The 13271-nt window shown below is 42.9% G+C and overlaps 1 protein-coding gene across 6 annotated transcripts in view; it reads right to left on the bottom strand.

Moving 5' to 3' along the window:
* nectin1b (nectin cell adhesion molecule 1b) overlaps nucleotides 1–13271 on the bottom strand; it is a 142540-nt gene that overhangs the window by 73345 nt on the left and 55924 nt on the right. For all 6 annotated transcript variants that reach the window (XR_006378511.1, XM_044201469.1, XM_044201470.1 and 3 more), the window contains exon 5: nucleotides 11937–12088. Coding sequence is in view for 5 of the 6 variants with exons in the window: in XM_044201469.1 (XP_044057404.1) it covers nucleotides 11937–12088 (152 nt within the window). In the remaining variant the exon portion in view is untranslated. The remainder of the gene's footprint in view (nucleotides 1–11936; nucleotides 12089–13271) is intronic.

Raw genomic sequence — 13271 nt, 5'->3', positions numbered from 1 at the left:
GCGGTAATGAAATGAAAGCGCACTGCCAGAGATGATTATCAGCAGCCAATCACACACAGACACGATGCATCAAGAGGGCTGATAAACACGGAGCTCTTTTATTCAGGCAGCAGAGCAGACAGCAAAAAAATAGAATATACTTTCAGATAAAAATATATATTATTTTAAGACAGTGGAGACTAGAGAAAATTATCAAATGAGTGAAAGATGTGCTCTAATGTAGAACAGAGTGACAATGACTAACAGCCTGCTAGAGACAAATAATAACTAAGATGCCACAGTCTGAAGGCTGGGACTTCCTTTGCCTTGCAAATACAAAAAAAACAAAAAACATGTTTTCAATTCAAAACTGCCATGACCGTACCATATCTGGAGCTGAACTGAGCCATCACATTGGAGAGAACATAGCCTTCTTACAGGAAGATAAATAATGTTCATGACAAAAGCACAGTTGTTGCTAACAGGAAAACCGAGCATTGAAAACCATGTCCCTTATATATACATCGTCACTTAAAACAAAAAAAACACGCAAAGCTCCCTCGAGCGCAGAGACAGAAGAGACTTTTATCTGAAATGTGATCAAAGTCTCGAGGCACACAGGCAGTGCTTGTCTAAACTTGCAGAGCAGAGGCACATTTAACTTCAATGGCAAACTGATTCCTCAACAGAAAGGTGGAAGAAAGAGTTACACCATCTACTAAACAAATGGTGTGGGAGAGGACTGAACAAAAAGCAGAACCAAACAGTGAGGAAGACAGGAGGAGCTATCTAGTAAGCATAGATCTTAACACTGCTCAACACGTGTGTGATGTTCTAGTTTGATGAACATTTACATAAATTTACATCAACAAACGTCATCATGACACACCTTTAATGTATAATTCCATAGTTTTAATTATAGTTTAAATATGCACTAATTAAATAGAGATGTGTTACAGTGTAAAGGCAACAACATTGCCCTAAACAGGAAACTATTATATTTAATATACACAATTATGGTTAACATTGATGGGAAAATTGTCGTTCTGAAATTGGAAACTCACTTACAAAGTAACTGATCATAATTGAGCCAAAATGAAGGTTTATGTTAAGCAATCCTAAAAGTTCCTTAGAGATATTAAATTCTCTATGCTGCCTTGCAGCAAGTCAAATAGAGTTAAATCAGAACATCGCCGCAAAAACCAGCACATCTGACAACCTCTGCCATCCTCATCATGCAAAACAAAAAAGACAAATTTCCCACATAAGCAGAAAATTATTTTCTAATTATTGCCCTAAACTGTTTAATCACAACCACTGCACTCGATTAGAACTGCTTTTTAATGGAAATTATAAATCTCCGCATAACTCTGGTAGAAAAGGATGGTAGTGGGCAAAGTAAAGAAGCTGTCGAAGCCTCCCTCCTTTCATTATAATGGCACCCTATCAGTCCAAAGGAGGGACCTCCCAAACAGTCACTTTCCTCAGCTGCTCTTCCACTGCACCCTTTCTCCCAGGGCTGACTGCAAAGCTCTCCAATTTCTAAAGCGGTGCCGGGCACAGTCTCAAATATCAGCTCAGGTTTTAATCTGACCACCTAATGGGATTATTCAGACACAGGCCTTCATTACACACATGAATGAGAGAGCAAAGCCAGGTCACCCCTGCTCGAGAACACATCCTCCCACCAAGTCCAAAGAGGGGTGAAAATCCAGAGGATTGAAGGAGGAGAGAGAAAAGGGAAAACGTTCTCCTGTAATCCTCTCCTCTATCATCCACTGCCTTCCTCTGCTAGGATCTGTCCTCTCTCTCATCAGTCCCCTTAGTCAGTCTTAATTAGGCAGCTCTTTGCCTTGCATTTCTAAGGTTACCGACACTCGATATTTACCACTTGGAGAGTTGAAAAACACAAGCCAAGACCATTAAAACTACAGAATAGTGGCAGTAAAAGATGATGCAGCGAGCCTTCAAAGGCGCTCTCCATCACCTCCATTTCTATAAAGGATCAAGTGACACCACCTCTTGACACCCGTAGTTGAATGTCAACACTAATGACTGAAGAATGCGTTATAGTCCATACAAACTATAGACATGTAAGACGTTGTAAACATTCAGGTATTTTTGTGGCTTTTTCACTGGCACATCCACCTCCAAGGAAGCCTTGGAAGTTTCCGTACTGAAAACAAGAAATGGAGTTTCTAAAAGAGTTATTAAGATGTTTTACTAGAGGGAGAATAGAAGGGAGGAGTATAGAAGTGTTCAGATGGCTCTAGCTCTGTAATGGGGGTACAGAGAAAGAAGCTCAGAAACACCAGGAAAAGTTCATCAGATCACTTTATTTTGCAACTCAAAGAAGTGCGTTGGCACAGAGGACTGCCTCTTCTCAGCGGGTTATCCAGCACACTTCTGCTCTGTACTTATCGTTCCACAAGGTCACATTACAACACCACCGCCCATTCACCCCACTGGCCTTGTGCATACTCGAAGATAACAAAATGGCAAAAGATTTGCCGGCTTTGTCTAGCCCATGTACTCTGTGAATGTGAGTATGTGAAATTAGAGAGGCTATGGTGCAACCTAATCACATTACAGAAACACTAATAATAAAACACATTTGAAATGGTTGGGGTATGTAGGGGTGTTTGACAGCACGGAGGAGGGAGGAGGCGTTCCACCAGCACGCCATCGCTACCGGCAACACCTGCCAACAGATAGATAAAAAAGACCTCAAAGCAGCACAACAACAGGCCTGATACTGTTCCAGGCAACAAAAGGCAGTGTCTATTAACACCACTCTGGAAATATGCAGATAGTGGGGTAACCTTGAGTTGTAATGACTAAAATGTACTATTGAGATTAATAGTTGCCAAGTCGTGCTATGAAAGGCTATAATTCAATCCAAAGGCATGATAGATTTATACAGGTAAAGAATAACATGAAATACTGCAGCTATTTAAACGCTGCAACCACGCCATTTTGCATTGCATTAATCACACTATTTTGAACACTCACATCTGACTTGATCGAGTGGATGATTTACTACTTCCAAACATTTTAGTGACAAAATCCGTTTCCTTCACAACTCAATGAGTGTTCTCCCTCTGAGTCATTTGTGTAAAACAGAAATTAGTCTTTAAGAGAGACAAATGGTAAACGAATGCGGCACACTCAAAAAAAAAAAAGAGCCATCTTGTTGTGGAAATGACACATCAGGTCCGTGCCAGATCTGTGGCTTCAGAAAAAAAAAAACATACATTCAGAGCAGGGTTTTGTATTTCAGTGTAAGCTCCAGTACAAAACAACCACCAGCAGCAAATGTTCAAAGATATTGAAGGAAAGGAATGTCTGAAGCAGAAGGGGCTTTAAAGTGAGAGAAACTGTATCACAACTCTGTCCTGCACGTACTGTTTCTGGGCGTGCTCCAGTCATGTCTGCACATGAAAAAAAAAAAGGAGTGAGACAGGTACAAACATTCCTGAGTCTTAGCGCAATCACTTGGACAAGGTGTTATGACAGAGGCTGGGAAAATGAGAGAGGATTTCAAAGAGTGGTACAGGGAGTGGTGTTTTAATATGACTAAATGAGGAACAAGAAGCAGACAACAGAAGATGAAAAGAAAATAGAGGGCTACTCAGAGTTTGAGGAGTGGCAACAAAGAGAAAAAAGAAGATGGAGTTAGTTAGTGCCTTTGAGAGGTTGGGTAGTGACAACGGCAAATAAAGAATGGCATAATGGGTGAGTGAGAATGGGGACAATCGGGGAAGACGCATTAATTCAGTGATTCCAACGATCCTCATTACTCCCCTGTCTGAATTTGCCAGTGGTTGTGAAGTCATGGAAATGTAATGCTGCCACAATGAATAAAAGCTCATCACTGACAAGAATTTAACATGCTGCCCGGGGAGTCGATGCTGAGGCAAAGCTCTTTTTCACCCTATCGCACACTCCCTTTCAGTATCTACCATTTCATTTTGTCAACATATTTCTTTTTTTGCTATCACTAATTCTACGGCGGCATAAGCTCGCCTCATATGTAGGTAAATGCCACTCGCACCATTAAAACCTTAAGATTAGTAATTCAAATTGAATTCCCTGTAAAAAGCCAGCAGATAAGAGACACAGGATGTGCTGGAGGAGATAACGCTGTGGAATACTGGCATCAAAACACCGGTGACATCATCTGTGGCATGTTGTGAACGTGCAGCGACTTGCAGGACGGTCCTGTCAGAGAAACAGGGACTGCTTCTTGTTTTCATCTCTCTAGAACAGAAGCAGCACGTAATCTCTCACTGTTTTTTGGCCTCTACTGGTGACCAAGGATTCATAAGATTGACAGTTTCTGAATTACATTTATGGTGGTTTAGAGTTAAAATAAAGAATAAAGTTACGTCAACAATGAGCATGACTAAGATGACAAATTAGAGCAGTGATCCCACATCCAATATGGTGATTGAAAGTACTGGAAAATACTTCTGTTCCAAAAGATTTCAGAAAGCGCGTTTTGTGCCCTTGTAGATAAAATATGGTCATTTTGTGCTACAGGGGTTATAATGATAATTCTTAATGCACCTTTAATGAGCAATTAATATTTACACTGGCATCTAAACACCAATGCTCAATGCAAAATCATGTTTACCATTATTAATGCGTCTCTACATTCCCCCGCTAGCCTGCATGTGGCTGCAGTGCTAAGTGGAAGTGCTGCAAGGATGAGTTATTGGGTCAGCAAACACATCTGCATGTTAGTACGCGTTAAGCCAGGAGAGGCCGGGGCACTGTTTGTTTACCACACCATCCTAGCCTCAGCTTCTCCTCTGTTGGTTTTTTTCTTGTTGTTTTTTGTCTCCTTGTTGTTATTTTGGAGCTGTGTGTGTAATGAGTGAATCACCACACAGCATCAGCAGCCGCTCCGGAGCCAGTGGTCAGACCCTGGGACAGCGTCTGACCTACTTCATCAGGCTCTCGGGGAGGCGTGACAGATCCAACACCACACGGGTGGACAGTGAGGAGGAGGAGGAGGACGGAGGAGCAGAGCTGGGCCGAAGGGGCGCAGCCAATCCCCCTGCTCCATCTGTCTGCCACATCCCTCTCCTCTGTATATCCTCCGGAGAGCAGAAACAGCAAGCCATGCAGAAACAAATGTTAAGATAAATCACTACGATCTCAGCTGCTCTGCTCTCACATGCTCTCCCCCGGTGACATTTCCATTTCACTCCCACAGCCGGGCTATCGCTTCTTCTCCAAATAAAAAAGACCCCTTTACACGCTGAGCATCCCCTCCTCCATTTCATGCAAAACGAGCTGCAGCCACAATTTCTTCCCCCTCTTTCCCTGGCACAGCACAACACAGCAGAGGCTTTATGGGGCGGCCTATGGTGTGCGAGCGAGGGAGCAGCTCATGCTAATGTCTCATTTGGATAATGAGGTGTATTCTTGGCAGGATCTGAGCAGCGAGCAGCCCCTCCTGTAGTGAGGACGTGGGGGCTAGAAAGTCGCTTTACCAGCCTGCAGACCCAACTCTTTCTAGGTTTGTAGACGCCTGATCGGGAAGTTCAAGGGTGACGAGAAGCTGGCAGGGGAAGCAGGAGACCAAGACACTGAATACGATCCTCAACCTGCCTGACAGCATGTGTCTACTTGAAGTGAGGGTGTAATGATATACAAGATATACACATGTGGCCTTTGCATCTATGAATAATGCAGGCAGTGATGTGAGAAGGCGACAGTGCAATATGCTATAGTGCACAGATTGAGACAGACTCCACCATGACAGGCGAAGACAAACAAATTTCACATTGCTGGGGGAGCCACTGCAAAGCTGACATCATAATGTCTCTTGTCTCTGTCAGAGAAAAGAAAGAGACAAATGGCTGCGTGGAGCGGCTCTGCTGTTAGATGTCAGTAATATATGGCGAGATCCTTGTTTCATTCAAGTTCTCGCCACATGGCGCGATCAGCATTCACGTTGAGAACCGACAGACCTCGCAGTGACGGAGAGAGCAACATGCCTGTTTCTCCGCTGATAAAAATGAACCACGCCATCAACACCTGCTGTTATTTACAGTATGCTGGTGTTTGTGGAGACAAGCGAGGAGGGACAGGAAGTGTTTTTAATAAAAAAAAAAAAAGAAAAAACACAGGAGAAAATCATCTGCCTTTGTGCAGATTAAATTCTTTTTAAAGCCACTACAAACAGTTTCGGATTGTTTTGGGGTTTGGCAGCCCCTGTGGACAACAGTTGAAGCATTTGCCACAAGAACCACCATGAGCTTCTCGTCAAAAAGTCTCCCTTTAAGTCCCATGAAATGGTATCATCACGTCCTTAATGTGATGTATTTCTTGTTGACACAAGACAGCGAGGAATCAATAAGTGTAAACCAAAGGTCTAACAGTTACGGAGAGAGAAGTGGTTTCATTTGATAGGGTGGGAAGAAAGGCGTGACTGTTGATATTTCTTATAATTTCCAGGATGCTCAAGTGTTAATTTCATGGGATCTTCAAACTACCCGTGTCACAGCTGCTGATTTCTTTGGAAAAGAGAGGAAACCACAGAGTGATTTTTAGAAAAATATCTTGTAAAATGTAGACTAATGAAGCCAATACCTGTCTAATAAATGTCTAACTTTGGCTACATAAATTTGATAACTATAATATGGCAACAGTAAGATGCGTGTTATGCATCCAGTTCAAGTCGCAATAAGTTTTTAGGACAATTATAACATCTAATGTCAGCTCAGAGTAACTCCTACTCAGTAATTTAAATTTATGCTGAGAAAGCTCTCTTTGCAACTGCCAACAACCCGCTGCTGCTTTCCTGCCAACCTGGTGGCAAGCACTTGGAATCATTATATAGACATAGCTAATGTTCTCGGCAATGGCCTCATTTGCTCGCATTGGTTATGTGGAGCCAAAAAAAATTTAAGTGGGATTGGTAAATAAACAGTTAAAAAGTAAATGTAGGTACTTTTTTTTAAGAATGTCAGCCCCTCTCCCCACCACTGTGTCTCACTGTCTTTGCTCATCATTGTATTGTAGGATTTGGAGGATAGAGAAAGTGACAAGCAATGAACACCAGGAGTTGACACAGGCTGTTACATAAAGTCATCTAAACAGCATCCTGCCCTCTCCTCCACCTCTGCCTCTGCACCGCTCCCAGTCTCTGTTTGCCTGGGAGCCCATTTCTGGAAACCACTTTACCTCTTCAACTAAATTCCAAAAATCAAAACCACTGAAACATCTCTTTCAGTCACATGGATACCTTTATTTATTTATTTATATTACCATTGGATTGTCTATGTTTTATTCATCTAATTTTCACCATGCGGTTAAGATTTTTTGCCCCACCTCTCTCAACTTCTCACACAGGAGCAAACTATTGCTTGTTCAGGCGAGCGTGAACAGATGTCTGCACCGGTCCCTGGTGCTTACAGAAGGATCCATCCTCACGCTTTCTTGCTAAACTGAAGAGAACGCTCTCACTCCATCCAGTTTAACCTGAGTGGTAAAGCCCTGTAGCAAAGCTGACTGCACCCCTGCTCTCCAAAGCAGCTCGGTGCCACGGCTCCAACAAAGGGGGATGAAAGTTAGCGCTGCTGGGCTATGAGTGGAAACACAGAAAGGTTCCCATAATGGCTGACCCCGAGCTGATCTGATATTATCCATCACAGCCGATCCTGCTAATGTGGCAGGAATTATGCATTGTCTTTGACTCAGTCCATCCCCCATCTCACAAAGATTAGCGCTGTTGTGTGGGAGGGTCAAGGTTAAAAAATATCAAGTTTTAATAATTATTCAAGTGAGTAAACAAATTAATTATGTAGCGAATGTGCTGCTTCACTGAAAGAAGTTTTCCCACATGGCACGTAATTGTGTCCTGCCAAGAAAAAAACACACACCTCCTTTCTCAGGGATGATAATAGCATAATTGTAAGGCCATCCTGACAAAACGGCCATTCATCACGTCTTATTGTGAGCTGGAAAGACATTTAAGATGGCAGCATTGATTTGTTTCAAGCACAAAAACAGAGTGTGATGGTGGAAAAGCTGATTATCTTAATGAAAGACTGATTTTGCTCTCTTAAGTTGGGGAGGATCCTTGAGGTTTAACCACAATATTCAGCCCTCTTCCTGTGGCTTTCTCAGCTGCAATATTTTACAGGAGTCAGTGTTTAACTGGCATTCCTATTAGACGGTTCAAAGCTGCTGAGAATGAACTGTCAAAAATTACTTTCATTGTGAGGCTGTTTAATTGTCTCTATTTTTTAACATGGCCTCTGATGCCTGTTAGTAATTTGCTGATTGATCAGATCTGACGACTTGTCAACTTTCCCTCAGGAGATTTCTGAACTGAATGTGAATGAGAGAGGTATTTGCTAAGAAGAGGCCCATTACATGAAGTTCATCTCTCTTGCCATAGATCCTCTCTCCTCCCTCTCCCCCCCTCTCTTCTTTTTCCCTCTTTCACCTCTTTTTTCTGAGAGCGAGGATTGATTAAAACAGGAGAGTGGTTCATTAGATTCTGACAAGCGACACCATATCTGCAGAACACATGTCCTTGGAGAAAGACGTTTTAGCCCATGTGACTTAGGGTAGGCGATGCCATCTCCACAGCAAACACTATCCCAAAACTAATTGAAACAAGGTGCTCTGTGGCCCCGCTATCTGCCGAGGTGACAGTTATGCAGCTCCCACAAATCCGTCCATGAAAACTGAGGAGCTTGATTAAAATGCGCCTTCTTTAAGTGCTCCATCAGTGTTGTTTCCCAGTGTGAGAAAATAGCTTTTCTGTGATACAAACAAGTTGTCACGGATATTTTATCTTCCTGACACTGGAAGCAGGGTTGTCTCACTGGCAGGTGTATATTGCTGTGTCAATCTAAAAATCAACTTCAAAATGAAAACAAAAAGCGCTACTGCCAAATCCATGCATTATGCAGCTAGTAGTAGTGCATTTGGATAAATCTAGGTCTTGATGGTGGCAGGACTATGTACAATGGTGGTATGAAGAGCTTGCTAGATTGTTTAAGTGTCATATTTGTCATTGCTCTGATACAGTTTACTGCAGGCTAAAAAAGGCCAGCTACGATGCCTGAGTTATTGACTCTAGAAACACAGAACTCTCTGGAGTGCCTCTAAACCCCAAACCATTAAAATGTGCCCTTTATCAAGGAAAATAAATTATTATTTCATGTTTAGCACTAGTCTAGAAACCGTCAGCTCTGAGAGCTGTTGAACAAATGTACTGCGGCTATCGGTTGGTCACCTTCCTTTTCTGCAGAGAACACTTAGCTAGCACTACTGAGGCCCAATACTGCAGACTTGAACAGCAGCCAGCAGTGGGCTCTCTCACCTGCCATATCTCAGCTGGGCCTGTCTGAGGCTGTTGGGAAGCACAAAGATGCTCTTTGAAGTTAATGAAGCATCAGCATACTTCTTTACCTCCACCACCGGGTCACTATGCACAGCCAATGTCAAGGCTGCACAGAGCACTTCAAAGACTTAGAAGGAAATGTCGTGCCCACCCTCAAGTTCATTTTATTCATGTCATCATAACTGATGCAAAGTCTACCAGAAGCTTATCTACATTTACAGAAATGTCTTCTAAACAGAAAGATTTCTTTTAAACATATCCTCAAAGCTTAATGGTGTTCCGTGGTAGTGCAAGAAATTATGCTCACAAGCTCACATTAAGACAGGAGTAGGCTAGCATTTCACAACGTCAGCAAAGTGCACATAAGCACAAGCATTGTATGATCCCACTGTAATGTATCCATGTTGCACCTGCATGAGACACAAGGGCAGGACATCTTTGTCCCTGTTTGTACACGCTGCTGCACTCCTCTTTGCAACCTAAAGCACCAAACCACACTGATGTTTGACAGTCAACTATAGCTGTTTGTGAGCTGTTCTGTAATTTGACTGGGCGCCATGTTGGAGCTGAGGCTCTGAACTACTCTTTAGAAGGAGAGGCTGGCTCTGCTCCCTTTAACTTGTCACTGTTACTATGGGAACTGGCAACATGCTTTTAAAGGCTTGTATGGGACCCTTTGGGAATGTATCCTAAACAGAAATTCGGGACTTTTGACATCTAACAATATAGAACAACACTTGCAGCTAGCATCCAGCCAGCTTATTACTACAGAGGATACAAACAGACCACCAAGTGCCTTGTGACATTTAATATTCAGGATATGTGTTGGCATGACGGTACTTAGTATAATTCCAAATATCAAGCACAGAGTTCTTTCAGCTGAAAGAAAAGTGACAATCAAGTTGTCAAGCAGAAAATATAAAACCACTTTACTTTAATGCATAATCACAGGTCTCTGAATGATATGTAATAACTAAGTGTATTAATTACTATACACATGCAGAGTGAAAAGAAGTAACAACTACTTCCTGCTGAGAACCAAGAGTGTTTTCACAGTTTCAAAATCAATCATTACATTTCCTCTGACCTGCTGCTGAACAATCTGCACCTTTACGTGGCTCTAAATGTTACTAAAACCACAGAAAAAATGCAGACAAATTGAAACTGAATGCATTCATATTATGTACCCGCACATTGTTCACCTCACTCACTCAATAAAATTATACGGACAAATGATGAGAATAAACAGAAAGACTTCAGGGACAATAGCAATGTGGTTTGTTAATTTAAGCAATCAATGAAAAAGCAGAAATAGAAAATGACTTTGGTGCCTTTGTTTTGTCTATCCAAAGGGATACAGTACTTTATGCCAAACAGTACAATCTCTTCGGAACACAATTACTCAATACAAGCTGGTGCAGGGTGATTTCCTGATGGTGGATTACTTCCTCACTTTCCTGTTTGATAAGTAAGGGCTGTTCACGCTCCTTTGAGATTTCTATTATCACACTACTAACCCGCCTACTTTGGATGGGCAGCTTCTCACAATGCAGGTAATGACATCACATCCTACAAAGCTGCTTTGTCCTAGTCTTACCCTTAACAGTAGAGAATAACACACTGGAAGACAGGAAACAGAAAAAAAAGGGTGTGCAATGATACTGTAAGGCACAGCTGTTCATTTCACACCAAGCACAGCGTTCACAGAGACACAACATGAGTCAACATGCAAAGCAATGCAAGTTAGAACACCCCCGCTTCCAAGAAACCAAGCAGCACAAAGAGTCAAGAGAAAAAGTCTTTCCAGTCCGACCAGAGCAAAACTGTGACAGTCTCCCAATACCACACACACAGCTGGTACCAATAGAAGAAGATTCCCACATTTGTAGTAAGTATAGCAAAGTCAGATCTGGTATATATTGTAGCAAAGGCTTTGAGTGCAAAATATCATCTCCTATGGATAAGAACCCAGAGGAACCACAACGCGTGTGTGCCAACAATTATGTGGAAGGCAAGGGAACTGAATCAGTTTTGTTCAGCATTTTGTTTTCCCCAGAAGACAGAAAAGACAAAAGAACGAACGCAGAGCTCAACTACAAAAGAGGCACGGGCTGTTGGGAGAAATGTGAGCGTGATGCGAGCAAACTATGATCAATACAGTACCCTCACCTCAAACCCCCCATTTCCTTGATGTTATTTTAGGCGCCGATAATAGACCTGCTTTATTTCGCTCCCACACATGCGCCTGGATGCGTAACAGGGCAGGGTGGGAGGGGGTGGCTGTTGTGTTCTCACAGTGTCTGTGGAGCTCTGATACATAAACACAGAGGCTTTTTTCCCATCTAACCTGCCACACAGTGCAGCAGGGAGCCGCACAGCCAGGGCAGGTGGGAACCGCATTGAAAACACACAGGCAACCTGCTACAATCAGCTGGTCTGTGTGTGTGCATGGATATTTGTGTTTTTTTGGGCAGACAGGGGTCTGAGGGTCCCTGACAAAATTTTTAACGGGGTACTGTATTGATGCAAGCCATGCCAGAGTTATTGAAGTGACAGAGACCGGAAACGATTGCCTTTATCAACGTACCTGTGATGTTGACGTCCACGGTGCCAGTGCGAGTCCCGATGCCGTTGGTCGCATCACAGACGTACGTGCCGGCCAGGTCGTAGGTCACCGGCCCCTTGAAGAACAGGGTGTTGTTCTTGATCTCCACATTACTGGGCAGGGAGCCATTCAAGCTGTGGTGAGAGAGAGAGGCAAAAATACAGACACCATAAAAAGGCAGAACTACGCCAGACCACAGGTGGAAAAAAAAAAATCCCTCTCCCAGGAGCGACAAAGCAATTCAAAGCGCATGAAAAATACAGTCTCTAGTGCCAACCAAACCTGGATGTGTGTGTCGGGGTGAGATAAATACCAGGAATATTTGACAGTGTTATATTTCAGCCATCATCCATCAAGTCCAAACAAAATTATGAGGACAGGGAATCCCAGCAGGTCCAAACAGGTAAGACATAGTTTACGCCTGAGGACACAGGCTTTTTTGGCATGTGGAAAACAAAACAGACAGTGGTGGTAGTAGGGTGGTGGTGGTGAGGGGGGCTTCTTTCCTCAACTACGGCACAGCTCACATGGTGAACTCAAAACTCAGGGGAGCTGTCAAGAGAGGCAGCTGATCAAGCGATAAATGCAGAATCTACCAAATGCTGGGCTGTCAATGAGAACTGGAGCCCGTTTCTCCTGCCTGAGGTGTTTGTCTTCATGGTTCGCTATCTCTGCCGCGTTCAGACTTGCTCATGTCCTTTGATCAGGTCAGCACATTCTGAGGTCACGGATCATGAGCACACCAACCCTCCATTCTATTATCTGGACCCTTTTTAATGGAGCCCGGAGGCTGAAAAAGGTATCAAATTTCGCGACAATTAGCCATTTCCTGTTGCCTTTCTCTCGATCAGCTTCATCAGCTGCTCTGAATGGCTCTAGCTTAAGTAGAGTTACAAACATGGTCTCCGGTCTGACTGTGGTGATCTGCAGGGTGTTTGTGGCAGTTTTGGTTTCTTTAAACAATAAGGATGATGCAAAGACTTCACCCTCCTTCACTCCTGGGCTTGCTCTCTGTCGAAGAGAGACACAGATCTGCTGTTGTGCCAGAACATTAAAAACAATGTGATGCTCCATTTATTACAGTGACAGAAAAACAAAATGACATTACAGAGAGGCAACAAAATTAGGTGCTCACGCTAACAATGGCCACACATCAAGCACTTGAGCTGCACTAAACAGGCTTTCAAAAGGCTCTCCACTGACGGGGGGGAAAGACACAGTGACAAGCTATTTGTTAATTAATCTATCATAAAATGTCAATTACAAATGTGGTTAAATGTATTTTATAGGGCAGATTTTCAAGTCAGTATAAAAGCA

This window comes from Siniperca chuatsi, linkage group LG7, assembly GCF_020085105.1.
Source record: "Siniperca chuatsi isolate FFG_IHB_CAS linkage group LG7, ASM2008510v1, whole genome shotgun sequence".
NCBI classification, from domain to species: domain Eukaryota; kingdom Metazoa; phylum Chordata; class Actinopteri; order Centrarchiformes; family Sinipercidae; genus Siniperca; species Siniperca chuatsi.
This window is presented reverse-complemented; position numbering and strand designations above follow the sequence as displayed.